Source organism: Rhinolophus sinicus, chromosome 4 (assembly GCF_057876585.1).
Source record: "Rhinolophus sinicus isolate RSI-liver-muscle chromosome 4, RSI-T2T, whole genome shotgun sequence".
Classification (NCBI taxonomy): Eukaryota; Metazoa; Chordata; class Mammalia; order Chiroptera; family Rhinolophidae; genus Rhinolophus; species Rhinolophus sinicus.
The window spans coordinates 29466671-29485074 of NC_142504.1; the positions used below are offsets into that span (position 1 = coordinate 29466671).

The 18404-nt window shown below is 35.7% G+C and overlaps 1 protein-coding gene across 1 annotated transcript in view; it reads right to left on the reverse strand.

Moving 5' to 3' along the window:
- Positions 1-18324, reverse strand: part of C1GALT1 (core 1 synthase, glycoprotein-N-acetylgalactosamine 3-beta-galactosyltransferase 1) — a 34359-nt gene extending 16035 nt beyond the window's left edge. Inside the window, 1 exon segment of the mRNA XM_088797737.1 lies at positions 18050-18324. Coding sequence (XP_088653863.1) covers positions 18050-18056 — 7 coding nt within the window. The 5' untranslated portion in view covers positions 18057-18324.
- Positions 18325-18404: the final 80 nt, after the last annotated feature.

An 18404-nucleotide genomic window follows, 5' to 3' on the forward strand; every position in this document is an offset into this window, starting at 1 on the left:
TCAGTCTTAGTTGTGGAGGGTGCAGCTCAGTTCCAGGTCCAGTTGCCGTTGCCAGTTGCAGGGGGGCGCTGCCCACCATCCCTTGCGGGAGTCGAAACCCGCAACCTTGTGGTTGAGAGGAGGCGCTCCAACCAACTGAGCCATCCGGGAGGCAGCTCAGCTCAAGATGCCCTGTTCAATCTTAGTTGCAGGGGGCGCTGCCCACCATCCCTTGTGGGAGTCGAGGAATTGAACCAGGCAACCTTGTAGTCCAACCAACTGAGCCATCCGGGAGGCAGCTCAGCTCAAGGTGCCGTGTTCAATCTTAGTTGCAGGGGGCAGAGCCCACCATCTCTTGTGGGACTGGAGGAATTAAACCGGCAACCTTGTGGTTGGGAGCCCACTGGCCCATGTGGGAATCGAACTGGCAGCCTTCGGAGTTAGGAGCACGGAGTTCCAACCATCTGAGCCACCGGGGGCCGGCCCAATATAGCTAACATTTGAGTGTTGTATTAAGAGCTTTACATGGTGTACCTTAAACCATAGACTAGGGACTATTAATTCCATTTCACGAAATCAGACAGAGAGAGGTTAGTGACTTTCCCAGGGTCACACTAGCAATCTGAATCAAGAATTTAGACCCTTAATCATTTTGCTACAGTCTTATAGAATTCAGATTATATTAGTCATGTTATTTTAAAGATTTAACATATTAAGCTAGATTTACTTAGATTTATAGAAAAAAAGGGAAATTAAATGAATCTTTGAATATCAGCTAAACATTTATAATATGACCTCCCTCCTCTAAATGATCCCTTTGAAGAAAGATTATTACAAGACAAAGTAACTGGAGGCATGTACAAAACTTGTATAAAAAAATACTATATAATGTTGATGGAAAAAATCAAATAACACTTACTAAATGGGGAGACAGACTGTGTTCATGGATTAGAATACTCACATAGTAGAGATGTCAATTCTCCCTAATCTGATACATAGGTTTAATGCAATTTCTATCAAAATCCCATCTAGATTTTTTGTAAATATAGACAAGATTATTCTAAAATTTTATGTGACGGCAAAGGAAATAGAATAGTTTTTCTAAAAAAGAATAACAAAATGGGAGGAACAGTCTGCCTGAGTTTAAAAACATCATATTACAACTGAAATGAAGGCTGTATAGTACTGGAGGAGGAACAGACTCATAAATCAATGGAACAGAATAGAGAATGCAGAAATAGACCTATATAAATATGCTCAACTGATCTTTGACAAAGACACAAAAGCATTTGAGTGGAGGAAAGACAAGCTTTTTCAATAAATGTTGTTGAACATCCCTAAGGGAAAAAAATATAAACAAATAAACCTTGACCTAAGTCTCATACTTTATACAAAAATTAACTCAAAAGGGATCCTGGACTTAAATGTAAAACATGCAGCTATAAAACTTCTAGGAAAACAAATTAAAAAAAAAAATCTTTGGGATCTAGAGCTAGGCAAAGAATTCTTAGACCTGACACCAAAAGTGCAATTCATAAAATGGAAAAATTGATATAGTGCACTTCATCAAAATTAAAAACTTTTGCTCTGTTAAAGGCCGTACTAAGAGACTGAAAAGACAAGCTACAAACTGTAAAAAAATACGTGCAAACCACACACCTAACAAAAGAACCAGTATTTAGAATATATCAAGAATTTTCAAAAGGAAAAGACACAAAAAAATCAAATTAGAAAATGAGCAAGACATCAACAGACAATTCACTAAAGAGGATGTACAGATGACAAACAAGCAAATGAGAAAATGTTCAATTGCATTTGCCATTAGGAAAATTCAAGTTAAAATTAAACTGAGATATCTCTACACACCCACAAGTATGCCTAAAATAAAAAATAGTGATACCAGTAAATGCTGGTAAGGCTGTGGAGAAACTGGATCACTATATATTGCTGGTGGGAATGTTAAATGGTGTCCAACCGCTATGGATCAAAAATAACTACGTGGACAAAAATATGTTCTGACTCATGAAACAAACCCAACTTTTTATCAAAGTAAACTACTCACCGTGACAAAATGGGAAAAATGACCAAGCAAATTTGAACGATATGCCCCCAACCTAGTGAAGGACCTCTTAACTACTAGAGGTTAAAAAATTAAAAAAAATCACAGGAAAAAGATCAGAGACAAATATCTACTTGCACCTGTGCAAGATCCAAGCTCCCCAATTTACCTTCCTCAGGTAGCTAAATGGCTACACGGAAACTACTACTAGCAGCACCAGCAGCAGCAGCAGCAGCAGCAGCAGCAGCACAAATCTCTAACTCAAAATTTCAAAGAAAAGATCCAAATGGTTCATAAAACAATTGTCTACATGTGGAAGGTAACAAAAAAGATTTCCATTTACACAATTTTAAAGCAAGACTAGCTAGAATTGATTCTATTTTTAAAATGAATAAAAAGAAATACATGAAACATATGTAAAAATCTTGCAGTGGGAAACACAGGGAGCAAAAGGTAGGGCAGAAGCACAGTTCTGAATACTTCATAAAAAAAAACACTTAAACTTTACAGGACAATTTTGTAGTCTTTGAAGTTGAAGAGATTAAGCAATTATTGAGAAAATGACAGATATGAAAGACAGGCAATAGAGAGTCAACAGACAGATAACTTATTTCCCCAAAGAGAACAGAACAAACAAAATGAGGAAAAAGTAAGGTATAGTAAAAGAAAATGCACTGAAATGGATGCCAGGCATTTAAATATTTAAAGATCACATATATACAACCCTAATAGAGATAGACCAGTATTGAGAGAGATCCTGAACTTCTTTAAAAAAAACACCTCTAATAATCTAGGGAAAAACAAGCATCGAAGGCAAAACATTAGGCAGAACTACAAAGGAAAAATTATTAAGTAACATTCTCTTCTTTATCATTACATGCAAAAAAAAAAAAAAAACCACCTTCAAAACACCAAATATTTGAGGGTAAAAAGATATGACAAAAGACTTAAGTAATCAGTAAGTTGTCATTCAAATTCAACATAACAGGAAAACATTTTCAAATATGCAACGATTCAATACCCACATACCCTTGGTATACTGTATACTTTAAAATATAATTCATCTGAGAGTTAAATTCAGTTTTAGAAAAAATCACAAATGAAGAAATAATTCAATGAAAAGTTTAGCATACAACATAAAAGGTTGTAATTCTTTCCAATACGAAACTGTGGAGTAACTGTGTGTGGTAATTATGAAGCAAAACAAAAATATTATCATCCTGGAAAGAAAAGCTACATAGAATAAAATGATAGTAGTAATTTAACTGTAAGATACTAAGACACAAAAGGCATATCAAAAATGAATAAAAATGGAGTGGGGGTGGGAGAGAATGTGCTATGCACTCTAATTTCATCAGAGGGGTAACTGAGAGGTTTTTTTAAAGTTTAATTATAAAAATCTTCAAATGCATGCAAAAATATAACTGTGAAACCCCATGTACCCATCACACAGATCAAATTATAATAAAAAATGTGCTATATTTACTTTAGTTATTATTTTGGTCAATTGACTATAAAATTTTAATACTTATCCCAGACATTAAGTCATTTCATCTCTACATACATCCATATACTTATCTGAAAATATGGACATTTTCTTACAAGTCACAATGCCATTATGAAATGCCTAACAAAAATTAACAATAATTCTTTGGACTCATCCAATCCACAGCCTAATCAAATTTCCCCAACTATCTTCTATAATCAAATTATATCAATTAGTTCACAAATGTCTTTTTTACATTTAGGTTTATTCAAATCAGGATTCAAACTATATCACATTCACAGATAAAATTAAAAAAAAAACACAAGAGAACATATAAAATAGCTATTAAACATGAAAACCTAAATGAAACACAAATTTCTCTAAAAACAAAACAAAACAAACAAAAATTACTAAAGCTGACTCAAGATATAAAACCTAAACGGACAAATAACCACAGAGGAAATAAAGAACAGTGACAAAGAGGCAGACTTCAAAAACATCCAGGCTTTTCCTGGATACTTCAATCTTCCAAAAAAACATAATTTTTAGGCTACATAAGTCATTCCAGAAAATTGAGAACTTAACCAGTTCTTCTTTTATGTAAAAGCTTGATAACTTCCTTTTATCTTGATATCTGACAAAGAGAGTTCAAAAAATATAATATTATAGCAAATCGCAGTGCTATCTCACTCCAAAATAAATTATCAAAGAAAATACAGCCCAAACATTAGTGGTCCTTTTAAATTGGATTCTGTGGAAGCAAATTCTGAAAGGAGACATTTGTTTGAAAGTGATTACAAAGTGTTCACTGGAAAAACTTGCAGGGAAGTTAGACAGGGAAGGGAAGGAAGCCAAGCAAGGGTAAGACACCAAGCACAGTCCCATCGAGGATAATTTTAGCTCAATCCTTCAGGGTAGTTCTGGAGAGAATGTAGGCTACACCTCAGAGTTGTACCCATAAAATCGACTGTCCTCAGGAAACAAATTTCCCAGATACTTCCATTGGCAGAAAATGCTCTGGCAGTGTGAGGGCAGCCCTGCAACAGAGAACCTTACCAAATAAGATACTGGGAATGAAAACACATCAGGAACCTGTGAACAGGAAGGAGATACAGGCCTGTGAACAGAGCCTTAGCATAATTTGCCACAGTGGCTTATGGATAAAGTTAAAATCTTATTGATTTGGATTTACACTATGCAATTCCCAAAAGGTTCAGGAATGAGTCATTCCTGTTGAATCATCCAACAGGGAAGACCACTAGTGATAAGCCCCAGGAATGTGTACAGAGATTTCAATTAGTTATTTAGCATTTACTGTAAAATATGAATAGCCAATTAAGAACCGCCAGATAGTTTAAGAAAAATCCTCTAATATGAAGGGGAAAAAAAAGGAAGAAAACACAAGACAGTCAAATTTAAAGCAACTTGGAAGAGATTATGCAATGAGAGGAAAACTTAAAAGAACTCATACAAATTAAAACTTAAGAAAATCAAAACCTCAAAATAGCTATAGGATAGGTTAAAGAAATTGCCCCCAAAGTGAGCAAAGCAGAGACAAGGTAATGAAAAATAAAGAGAGAAAATTAATGATAACTAAAGATCAGCTCAGAGGTGCAGAGAAAAGAGAAAGGAAGTCATCAACAATCAAGTATTTCAAGGAAATTTCCAGATTGAAAAGATCCAATGATACCCAGCACAGTGACTAGAAAGACCCATAAAAAAAATTACAAAATTTCAGAACACTTGGGTTAAAGAAACCATTCTGTAAGCTTTCAGAGAAAGGGGCAAAAGGTTACATACAAGAGATCAGGAATTAAATAGTTTTGGATTTTCACACAACAACACTGAAAGCTGGAAAGTAATGGAGAAATGCCTTCAAAATTCTGTGGAAAAGTGACTTCCAATCTAGAATTTTATACCCAGCCAAACTAAGCAACAATGAGGGACGAGTAAAAATATATTAAAGACATGACAGACTTTGGTCAGATCAATATTTACTATATTCTACTGTGCCTATTTTAAAGCACCAGTAGGGCACTGACACAGAAGTGTTGGACATGCAGGTCTGGAGCCTAGGAAAATATTCAGTTGGTCATCTGTATATTTGAATTACAGAATTAAAAATAACAGTCAAATCTAAAATACGACCAATCAAATAAAAATAGGTAACACTGAAAAATTAGTCAATGCAAAGAACATTCTTTGAAGTGCTTTGAATTAATTCACTTAATTGTTCCACAACACAATACAGGCTAAAAGAGTTGGGTAAATTCCTAGTACTTTTCAGTTTGCCATGTGGTCTGATATTACAAAAAACTCAAAAGACAAGGTTTTCTTTAGCAAATTCCCTTCTTTGCCTTAAAAATATATTTCAGTGACTCAACTCTTAAGCTAAGGAAATCATCTTAATAAAAAATAAAAAAAACATTTATGAACAGTGCCTGCACACAAGTCCTCAAGTATCTGCTAAATGAAAGAATAATTCATAGTCAAAAACTAGAAAAGGAGAATTATATAAGCTAAGGTATACTCATTAAATAGACTATTATACAATCACTAAAATTTTTTGAAAATTACATAACATGAAAACATGGTTAAAACACAAATTGAAAAAAATAGATGCAAAATTCTATACACAATGTCATTCCAACTATGTGCTTAAAAAAAAAAAAAAAAAAAAAAAAAAAAAAAAAAAGCTATCCTGAAAAAGACATTAGAAAAAACATACCGAAATGTTAACAATTTCTAATTTCAACCCTGATTTCTAATTTCAGTGATGGAATTAGGGGTAACTAAGATGATTTTTCTTTCCATATTTTTCCAAGTTGAGTTTAATGACTATACATTAAAATTATTAAAAATAATACTCTCAAAAATTTTAGTCTCAGGATTCCTTTATACTCTTAATTAGTGAGGGCCTCAAATAACATGTTTATAGCTATTAATTAGATTATTAGAAATTAAAACAAAAAAGTTTTAAACATTTGTTTATTCATAAATACTAAGGAAAAATCCACCATCTGTTAACATAAATGATATTTTCTGGAAATTAACTATAGGTATTTTCTTAAAATATTAATAAAAAAAAGTAGCATTGATTTAAATTTTTGTAAATCTCAGTATCTGGTTTAATAGAAGATAGCTGCTGGATCTGGAATTCCGTATCTCCTTCTGCATTCAATTTATTTTAATGTATTGTGTATCTTCTAAAAAAATCTCACTGTACACTTGTCAGAGAATGAATGAAAAACGTAAGACATGTCTCAATATTAGTATAAATAGTTTTGCCTTTAGGGACCTCCTGAAGGGGTCTAGGAGATCTCACTTTCCCTGGACCACTCTTTGAGAACTGCTGCATTATTTTGACTGAAAATTTTTTTCTCCAAAAGTATTGAATGGTGGCTGGTAGTTTGCTGGATCAAGAAATAAATAGAACAGAGGCTTGAGAGTTCTGATTTCTGGGTGAATAGAACCCAAAGTGGAACATTCTATATTCAGTCTCCCTTCTAGACACAGAGTAATGTTCAAAGTAGGGAAGCAGTTTTTCATTAGTTCAGTATTCTTTCCATTTGATTTAGATTCAATTCTCCTTTAAGTTACTGGTAGATACACCCAGGCTTGGAAATCCCAGTGTGAGTGTTAGCCAGTAAGGAGCACCTGTGAAAGAAAATCTGTATGACACTCTTGTCCCTCTCTTTCTTCATTTTGACATAAAGCAGTATAACATAGCACTAATGTTGGGTATTACAGAAACAATAAGGGACGCAAAAATTACTTGAGGACCATAGAACAGTAACAAAAAGGCATTCTCATCTTTTGATCTCTGAACCCAATACTGACGGGAGCCAAGAAAATAGAATTACAATTTGAGATTTATACAATTTGATTTTAACTTAATTATGAGGTTTTACGTAATCTTTGGAAGGTGCTACTGATTGAGTCTCTTTCAGTGTGTCAAATACTGTCCTAGGAGCTAAGAGCTAAGGATATAGTCATTGGTATATTTTCTCCTGTTTAGAGTGTAAACTCCCAGAAGGCAAAAGATAGTATCTTGCCTCTCAGAGTTGCTATGATGCTTTTCACAAGATAGTAGTGCAATAAACATTAACTGGCTTGAAATAAGAGAGCAAAGTCTCTCACTTTACTCATCTTCCAAATTGCCAATCTGATTATATCTCCTTATTTATTGTACCACTCTGTGATGACACTTTTCTCCTTTCATTCCTTGATCATTCTTCCCTGGACTCAGCTCTTGTATTTCTCTTCACTAACTACACAGAGGCTTCACATAGCAGTATTGTTTTTTTAAAAAAACATACTTTCTAATGCCACAAAATCAAGTCCATACTGTTTAGCTGGTACACAAGATCTGGCTTTAGTTTACCTATCTGCCCTCTTATTTCTGATACTTCCTATCTGTAAAGCCTATATGCACCCATCCTCCAAGTTTGCCATGGACTTTTGTGTGGATGACTTTAGCCATTCTATTCTTTCTGCCAGAAGTGCCTTCCTCAGTTTTCTCTACCGGATAGATGTGTTATTATCTTTCAAGGTTACTTTAGTTTCAATACTTTCCATGACCCTGCTTTCCCAACACCCATGGTCAAATTAACTGCTCTCCTATCATGTTTCCTTGTTCCTTCATTCACACCTTCTACTATGTACTTACCATACTGCATTATAATAAATATGTACGTATCTCTTTCCCATTAGATGACAGCTATGACTCTTATATTTCTATATCATCTCTGTATCTCTAGCACCAAACACATTGCCTGGCTTGTGAAACGAATTCACGCATTCAAATGTATGTTTGTTTGTTGCACGGGGGGTGGGGAGAGGGGTAATACAGTTGAAATGATTTTCCCAAATAGGTATCTATAGCTATACTGCTTAATTCACTAAATAAAACTGCTTCTGTTGTGTTTCAAATCATACCTAAATCTCTAAAGTCAAGTTTTTTCAAAGCTTTTTAACAAGTTTCTATCATATTAAACAAAAAGCAATAAAAACGAAATGCATTATAATTGCATAAAGGTATGCCCACATAATCAAGTATTTACCTACCACGAAATCATGATTCCATCAATTGAAACTTTTGCATTTCTATAACCCAAAGCCATAAACTAGTATATAATACGAACTACTACGTATGTTATTTCCTTTGATGTGTATTCAACTCACATGAATTATAATAGAAGTACATTATTAATTCAGAGAGAGACTAAAAATATTTATACTAATTTAAGAATACAGAAATAGAAAATATTAACAGAGCCTTCACCTAATAAGTCAGAAGTACTGTATTTTGCCATGTGCAATGTGCACTTTTTTGCCCCAATTTGTGAGGGAAAAGTAAGGATGTGCATTATACATGGGTAGTACTAATTCCGTATCAATATAAATGTTTTCAATTCCTTTATTTATGCTTATGAGTTAAAAGTGTAACTCTAGAAATCAATAACAATATCCATATGCAAAATAATACCGTGGAATATGATAATCGGTTTTGTTGAACTTGCAATGATGAAGAGTTATTGGCCTTCTATGATGTGTAAATATCGTAAATTTGTTACCAGTACATAAAATTTCTTGTACCTTGTATCTGTTCTTGTGTTTCGCAATTATTTGTTACATAAAATTTCTTGTACCATAATACATTAAAAGACAAATGCTAAAATTCCTTCATAATACAAAAAAAAAAAAAAACAAGTACTTAAATGTAAACAAATAAAAATTTGAATTAAAAAATCAGAATGAAAGATTTTATTCCCCTGAAAGTTCGGGCCAAAACGTGGGTGTGCATTATACACGGGAGTGCATTATATGTGGCAAAATATGGCATTTTATGGGCATTGCAATTTCATAATCTTGGCACTAGAATGGACCTTAGGATTTTATGAATCCAGACAAAATACATAAGGTTAAGAAAACAAATTGATAAACCTCCCAAAAATTACATAATACTTCACAATCAAATTAAAATCAAATTGTAGTGAGTCTCAAACTATAATTTTATTTTAAAAAATAGTTCCAAAATTTCAGATTCGGAAATCAAAAGTGAGAATACCTTTTTGTTACTGTTCCATCAGAACATAAACATTTTTTATATCCTCAATAGAAATTAATGACATAAATAAATGGAAATTCATCCCATGTTCATGGATTGGAAGAATAGTGTTAATTAAAGATGTCAATACTACCTAAAGTGATCTAAGATATATTGCAATCTCTATCAAAATCCGATAGTGCTTTTTACAGAAACAGAAATATCTACCATAAAATTCACATGGAATTTCAATGTACCGCAAAGAGCCAAAACAATCTTGAAAAAGAAGAATAAAGCTAGAGAACTCACATTTCCTGATTTCAAAACTTACAACAAAAGGTACAGTAATCAAACAGTGTGGCATTGGCATAAAGATAAACATACAGATCAGGGGAAAAGAATAGAGCACCCAAAAATAAGCCCTCAGATTCATGGTCAAAAGATTTTCAACAAATCCAAACAATGGGCAAAGGACACTCTTTTTAACAAAAGGTGCAGGGAAAACTGGGTATCCATATGCAAAAGAATGAAGCTGGACCCTTATTACCATACAGAAAAATTAACTCAAAATGGATTAAAAACCTAACTATAACTCTTAGAAGAAAACATAGGACAAACATTTCATGACATTGGAGGTGGCAGTAATTTTTTGGATATAACTTCAAAGGCATATGCATCAAGAACAAAAAAGTCAAATTGGACTTCATGAAAAATTTGTGCATCAAAAGACACTAACTATATCAAGAGAGTAAAATGGCCACCCACAGCATAGGAGAAAATACTTGCAAACCATATATCTGATAAAAGATTAATATCCAGCACATATAGAGAATTCCTGAAATTCAACAACAAAAAACACCCAAAACAAAAATGAGCAAAGGACTTGTACAGACACTTCTCCAAAGAAGGCATACAAATGGCCAATAAGCATAAGCGTGTTGAGAATAAAAAGATGCTCAACATAACTGATCATTAGGGAAATCCTAATCAAAACTACAATGAGACAGCACCTCACATCCATTAGCATAGTTACCATCAAAAAATAAAAAAATAACTAGTGTTGGTGAGGGTGTAGAAAGATGGAAACTTTTGTGTACTGCTGGTGGGAATTTAAAATGGTACAGCCACTGTGGAAAATAGTACGGCAGTTCCACAAAAATTTTTTTAAAAAATTACTGTACGACCCAGAAATTTCACTTCTGAGTATATGCCCAAAAGAACTGAAAGCAGGGTCTAAAAGAGTATTTATACACCCATGTTTATAGCAGCATTATTCACAATAGCTAAAATATGGAAGCAACCCAAGTTCCACCAATGGATGAATTGATAAGCAAAATGTGATATACAGTACATACATTGGAATATTATTCAGCCTTTAAAAGGAAATTTTGACATATGCTACAACATAGATTAACCCTGATTATGCTAAGTGAAATAAGGCAACCACAAAATGACAAACATTATATGATTCTACTCACATGAGACACTTAAAACCACAGAGATAGAAAGTAGAATGGTGATTGCCAGGACCTGGGGGAAGGAGGGAATGGGGAGTTACTGTTTAATGGGTATAGTTATTAGTTTGCTAGATGAAAAGAGTTCTGGCAACAGATAGTGGTGATGACTGCACAATATAAATGTATTTATTACCACTGAACTGTACAATTAAAAATAGTTAAGATGGCAAATTTTATGTGTATTTTACCAAGACAAAAAAAGTAATGATAAAGATGTTGATTTTCTTGAAATTGTGTGTGTGTGTGTGTGTGTGTGTGTGTGTGTGTGTGTAAAGCCATTCCAACTAAAACACAAGATTTTTTAGAAGTTTAAAGTATGGAAAAATAAACATGCGAACACGGGAAATTCTGGAAACGATCGTAGGTGTTGAGTGGACTAAGACCCACTTAAAATACAAGATATTGGGCCTACCAGATATTAAAATGTACTGCCTACAATAAACAATGGTATAGTAATAAAAATAATTTGATATTCAGGTTGAACAGGCATATCAATGTATCTGTGAATCTGTAAAAAATGTGTATTTTTTAATGCCTGTGTTTACTAAAGACATAATGCTAAGTAACTTTTTTCTCTACAACCAGACTGTCAGAAAGTCTATCAATGAGATTAGAACATTCCACTCTTGCATGGATGATGGATCATTCATGAAACAGAAACAGCCTCAATTTCTAACATAGAGTCAGACAAGGATTTCTCAGACACAACCTGCCACATTTATCTTAACTTTATAGTCTCCAAGTAAACAGGACTCTACGTCAGCTTCTTAGCCCAGGCTTGATGTTAATTAACCCCTGGACAAATAGTCCTGCTATGCTTTAAAGTTATCAAACATTACTTCATTTAACTTTTGTCTAAAATCCACCCTTCAAAATCCTGTAATAACCCTGTTCATTCTTTATTTAGGGAAATGCTGGTAGCTCCTCTAGCATTTGGTCTCCGTCACAGCAGCAAGTTTAATTAACCTAATTTTGTAAGCCCAAAGATATCCCTGGTTGTCTTTATCAGATCAAAATAAAGAACCTATTAAAAAACAAGTACATACGGAAATTTAATACATAATACACATAGCATTTCAAATCAAGAAAAATATGGCTTATTCAAGAAATGATACTGAAAAAAACAAAAAAAAGAAATGATACTGAATTAATCTTTTGGGAAAAAATAAAAAGAATCTGCTAGATCCCTACCTTTCTCTTTTAAATTCCAAATGTTTTAAAGGTTTCGATATTTAAAAAATAAAATTAAAACAAAACTAGAAGAAAACATTCTTTACATTTTTATGTCATGAATTGAGATCTTCCCCAAACTCAAAAGCTATGACTACTGTATGAGGTTATTTACTGGATAAACTTCTGGCTATGAAATTGTTGGTTCAAAGGTATCTTTCTGTATAAAATGTTCAAAAAAATGTGTAAGCAAAAAAGTATTGGAAAGTATCACAAAGAAAAATACAAAAGATAAACCTAACATAAAAACAGATAAAGAAAATAAAGGATTCACACACAAAAAAAAATACAATGGTCAAGGATTTTCAAATTTCACTCATATTGAAGAAAGGTAAATGAAATGAAAAGATACTGATTTTAATCTATCATATTGGAAAAAAATTCTAAATTTAGTAACACCCAGTATTGACATAAATATGAGAGAAAACTGACATTCACAGATTCTTTCTCACAATATATTTACTATCTTTTGCAAGGGCAATTTGGCAATGTCTTTTTGAATAAATATACCTAAGACCCATCATTCAATGACCAGAAATTTCTCTTACGGACACGACACACAACATAGAAGTCTGAAAGAAGTTCATGGCAGCCATAGCTATAAAATGTTTGTTGACAAGGATCTAGTTAAAATATATTATATCCATACCACAGAATACTCTGCAGCTATTAAAAATAATGATCTATATGTGCCAGTCAGAAAAATCTTTGCACTTCTGGAAAAGATCATGTTAGACAAACCCAAACTGAAATCATAGATAAATGTATATTTTTATATTTAGATTTATATATATGAAAATGTTTTTTTTTCCCATCCCTAGTCCTATTTCTCCCCAAAAGTAACTACTATTGTTTTTTGTATATTCTTGGGAAAAAAGTAAGGCTTATATCAGCATATATGTATGCGCATCCTTTAATTTACATCAAAGAAGTGATGATCTAGATCCATTAGTCTCCACTTTATTCTTTTCACCTATTTTCTCTTATAACACAACCTTACTCATTTTAACAACTGTGTAAGATAAAAGATTTACTTTTTAAGAGAAAACACTAGTCTACATAGTATGATTACTTTTGGCTTTTTTGTTTCTGCAGATATAAAAAATTCTGGAAAGATAGATACAGTAGTGCTCCCTTATCCTCAGTTTCACTTCCCATGGTTTCAGTTACTTGTGATCCAAAAATACTAAATGGAAAATTCCAGAATAAACAATTCACAAGTTTTAAAATGTGCACCATTCTGAATAGTATGATGAAAGATTGCAATCCAGGTCTGTCCCACCCTGGACCTGAATCATCTCTTTGCCCAGCATCTAGGCTGTACATGCTCCCCTCCCATTCATTACTCATTTAGTAGTCAGGTTATCAGATCCACTGGTATTGGTATGAAAGTGCTTGTGTTCAAGTAATCCTTATTTTATCTTATAATGGCACCAAAGCATAAAAGTAGTGATGCTGGCAATTCAGATATGCCAAAAAGAAGTTGTGGAAGTGCTTCCTTTAAGTGAAAAGGTATGTATAGGAAAAAACAGTATATGAGGTGTGATCTACAAGTATGGTGAATGCCGCTGCCGAATGCCATCCAACGAAAGGCAGGGATCTTCAATAAGCAAAGCAGTGCATCGAACCTTAGTGACAGTGTGTGACAAGTTTCAGTTCAGTCAGTCAGGTGTGAGCTACAGTTGAGAGAAGCTGTGTTTTAAAGTGTGCGGTAAATCATGGATCACGAACAAGGCATTAACATGAAACAGGCAAATGGTTTCATGCTCCATCATGCTAACGCACTGTGCCACACATCGCTTCTGGTATGGCAATGTCTGTCCAATAAAAACATTAAAAGTTTGTCCTCATCCACCTTATTCACCAGACCTGGCACCATGCAACTTCTGGCTCTTCCCTAAAGGCAAAATGACCACGAAAGGTAAACGTTTTGAATCGAGTCAGGACATCGAGGAACCGCTACGGAGTCAACTCATAAAGACACTCACAAAAGAGGACTTCCAGAACAGCTTCAGAAGGCAACATCAAGGGGATAAGTGTGTTTGAAGGGGGGGAGGATTAATGGCAATGTGTCTTTTACTGTAATAATTTTTTTTAACATTCACCGTTTTTATCACACCTCGTACAGAGGCATACCTCATTTTATTGCTCTTTGCTTTATTATGTTTCACAGGTGTTATATTTTTTTTCAAATTGAAGGCAAAACCCTCCACCACCAAAAAAATTACAACTGGTTTTATTACAACGGTCTGGAACCAAACTTGCAGTATCTCTGACATATTGCTGTATAACAGGGTTTGGTACTATACAGTTTCAGGCATTCACTGGGGGTCTTGGACATACTCCCAGTGGATAAGCGGAAACTACTGTCTATAAGATATTTTAACAAGGACTAACTCTGGGAACCAAGATTGGGAGGCATGGGCAGGAAGGACAAAATTTATTTTCATTTTATAACCTTTTCATGTTTTAATCAAGTACACACCTATTACTTTTCTGACAAAAGATAAATAATGGTAGACAATTTTATCTAGAGAGTGAAATAATATAAGAGAAATCAAAGTGCACTAATTTCCCCACACTTGTTACACAAAAAGAGCTCTTGATCCTTTTCAGGCTTCTCCAAGTTTCAGACTCATATATATACACTAAACATTTCCACCTGGGCCACAGGAATCTCAAATTCAACATGTCCAAAAGTGACTTATTACATTCCTCCCTTAAGCCTGCTCATTTTACCTAAATTACTGACTGATGCATTCCAGTTTCACTAGGAGCCATTTGATTATCTAAACTAGAAATTAGGGAGACATTCTTAACACTCTCTTTACCCTTTCCCCACATCCAATTACCAAATCTTGCCAACTTTATTTCCTAAATGTTTTTCTAATCCAATCCTCTCCTCTCCATTTCTACTACTTGTCCTATTTCAGACCCACCCCTCTCCCCTAAGCTACTGTAATATCTAACCCATTTCCCTGACTCAAGTGCTTATCTCTCAACTCGTCCCATTCTGTCACCAGAATGACCTACCTAAAATGAAAAGTTGACCATGTCACTCCACGAATCCTTCATGGAACCCCACTGCCCAAAAGACAAAAATTAGCACATGACATATAAAAGCCCTCCTTGATCTAGACTCTATCTAGGTTTCCAGCCTCATACTTCAATACTCCATGCCTTATAATTTATGCTTCAGCAATCCTGAACTATGTACAGTTTGCTAAACATCCCAAGCAACCAGTTCCTCTATCCCTACTGTCTTCTCTGTCTATACAAACACCCTCATCCCTCCAACATCTATGCTCCAACTTTTGTTAAGTCCCATTAAGCCAGGGTTTCTTAACTTGGCACAATTGACCTCTTGAGCTGAATAATTCTCTGTTGTGGGGGACGTCCTGTTTACTGTAAGATGTTTAGCAGCATCCATGGCCTATACTCACTGGATGCGTGTAGCACTCCCCCAGTTGTGATGAGTTTTTTTCCCTCCAAAGGACTCTTCTTACTGTCACACGTTTACAGATTTTGGCATGTATTTTCCCCTTGGACATCTGAATTAGCTGCAAAGTTAAAATTTAACTACGCATTAGCTACAGATTTATATTTTAAGACATTATGTTATCTTCCGTTTTTATGGAACAAAGCTACCATTTTTTTCTTCCTTTTTTTAAAAAAATGACCTTTATCCCACTGAATTTGGGGCAAAACATTTTGCCATACTTTTCTTTCTACCTTGCTACAGCTTGTACACTAGCCTTTTTATGCAAATCTCAACAACAACTCTAAAAGTAACATGGTTATACTGGAAAGCTTAAAATTTTAAATGAATTGAACTTCAGCATGGTTATACATTTTCCATTTAATGTTTGTTTATACCTGCACTGTCACAAGAATTGTGATCAGTGATTTTACCACACAAAGACTATTTTAAATTACCATTGTTTATAAAGTTCATAAGCTGAATATAATGCAATCTTTACCTTAGTGAGTCTAAATCAATATACGTAAAAGGCATATGTCTAGTGATAAACCTTTGTATTTCTATAACTAGGGAAACATTAACTCATTATATGTATTCCTAAATAACTTTGTGATTAAACTCAAGAATTTCTGGATATTCAATTTACCCAGAAATATAATCTATTCCAAGAAAGTATATTTAAGAAAAACCATACCTTTAAATGGGTAGTAACCACAAAATACTTTTTAAATGCTGAAGTCTTAAAAAGATTCAGAAAAACATAAATTCCAGGCAAATTTAAGAGATATTTAATAGTTCTCCAGTAGTACTGAAACACCATATTCTTTTCCCATGAAAAACTTTAAATGAGTCATACTTTCCTTACTGAATCAGTTTTACTTAACATACACTAAAAAGAGTTAACTGTTTAGTAACTTGAAACTTAATATTCATAAAAATTGCACATCAATATAGCCTAAGGCTGACAGAAAATAAGTCTACTTTACTACGTACAATGCTTAGAACACACAGCATCATATGTATAAAGTTCATTTGACATTTATCCGGTAAGGGCGTGAAAAGTTGTCTAAATGCCTCCTAAAAACTCAAGATTCCCACTGTCTAAACTTATACCAAAATTAAACAACTTGAATTCAAGCAAAACACTTTTTCCTGGCACCCAGGCAGATCTATCTATGGTTCCATGCCCAACTTTTAGTAAGTGAACATATTTCTGTCCCTTACACATCGGCCTAATTATTCACTCTGATGCATTCAAGTTGTAACTTTATAATAATTAACTTTTCATTCCTAATGAAATCGAATCATGGTTAGCATAATACTTTTCAATCTGAAAAGCGTTAAAAGGATATACCACCATACCTATAAAGAATTTAGAGAACTAGATTACAGTCAAGTTTTCCAGAACGGTGTGGTGTTTTTTTGTCTGTTATTTTTAAAAAAATAATAAGGGGAGAGGGAAAGAGCTAGGGAAAAATAAATACCCACCCCTCAATTATGTTCATCTTTTACGAGTATATAATTTATTCAAATTTAAAGCTGTACGGCCAACTCTTCAGCACCTACTAATCATATCACACAGGGTGTGTGTGTGTCTGGTGGGCTCTTTCCCCTTTCTCCACACAAGTGCCCAAAGCACGCCTGGCTTGCTCATTCTGCCAGAGGCAGGGAAATTTGAAAAAATAAATTAATCAGACAAACCTGATGATCCAAAAAAGCCCGGAGGAAGTCCCCCAGCACTTGTGGAAGACGCCCACTCTCTGAGCGCTCAGGTGGCGCGGCAGCCCGATGGCTGTCGCAGAAGGTGCCCACACCTGAGCTACGTGTCCGGCTCGACCCACAGATCGGACGGGGGCGGGGAGCGCTCGGAGGAGCTGGACCGCTAAGTGGTCCCGCCGCGCCTCACAGTCGCCGCCCGACGGCAGACAGCGCGCGAAAAGGTGAGAGGCTCGAGAGGGCAAAAGAGAAGGATCCACGACGAAGTGAAGGCAAGATATCAACGAAATAGCGGCCCGGTGGGAAGGAGGACCCAATGGCAGCTCGCAGGGACTCCAGGAGCAGGAAGTGCCCCTCGCCGCCCGCAGGAGCCCGCACGTCCCTGCCCTGGCGGCAACTCCGGGACACCTGTTTGGCCGCGCCCGGGGTTTGGTTCCACCCTCCACGTTCCCCCACACACACTCCGAGGGGGGAGGGAGAAGGGAACCAAGACCTAGAACCCATAGCCTGAGGGCGCCTCCGCCGGCCGTACCTGACATCAGCCGCGGCTCCCTCTCGCCCCTCCTGGGGGGCAAAGAGGGGGACGACACGAGACCAGCGACCTTCGCTCTTCTCGGCAGCCGCAGAAGTGGCTCCTTGCCGCTAGCCGGGGCCGCCAGCTGCCGCCCAGATTATTCCCGGCAACCGCGGCGGCGGCGGCGGCTGCGGCGGCGGCGGCGGCAGAGGCGGGCCCAGCGCGCGCTCCCGCCCGCTCGCTCCGCCCCTCCCTGCAGCGCGTTCAGGCCGCGGCCCGCCGACGGCGCAGCCGCCACCCAGGGGTCTCCGAGCGCTGACGTCGCCGCCGCCGCACCAGCCTCGGGGAAGGGCGGGGCGAGAGGGGGCAGGGT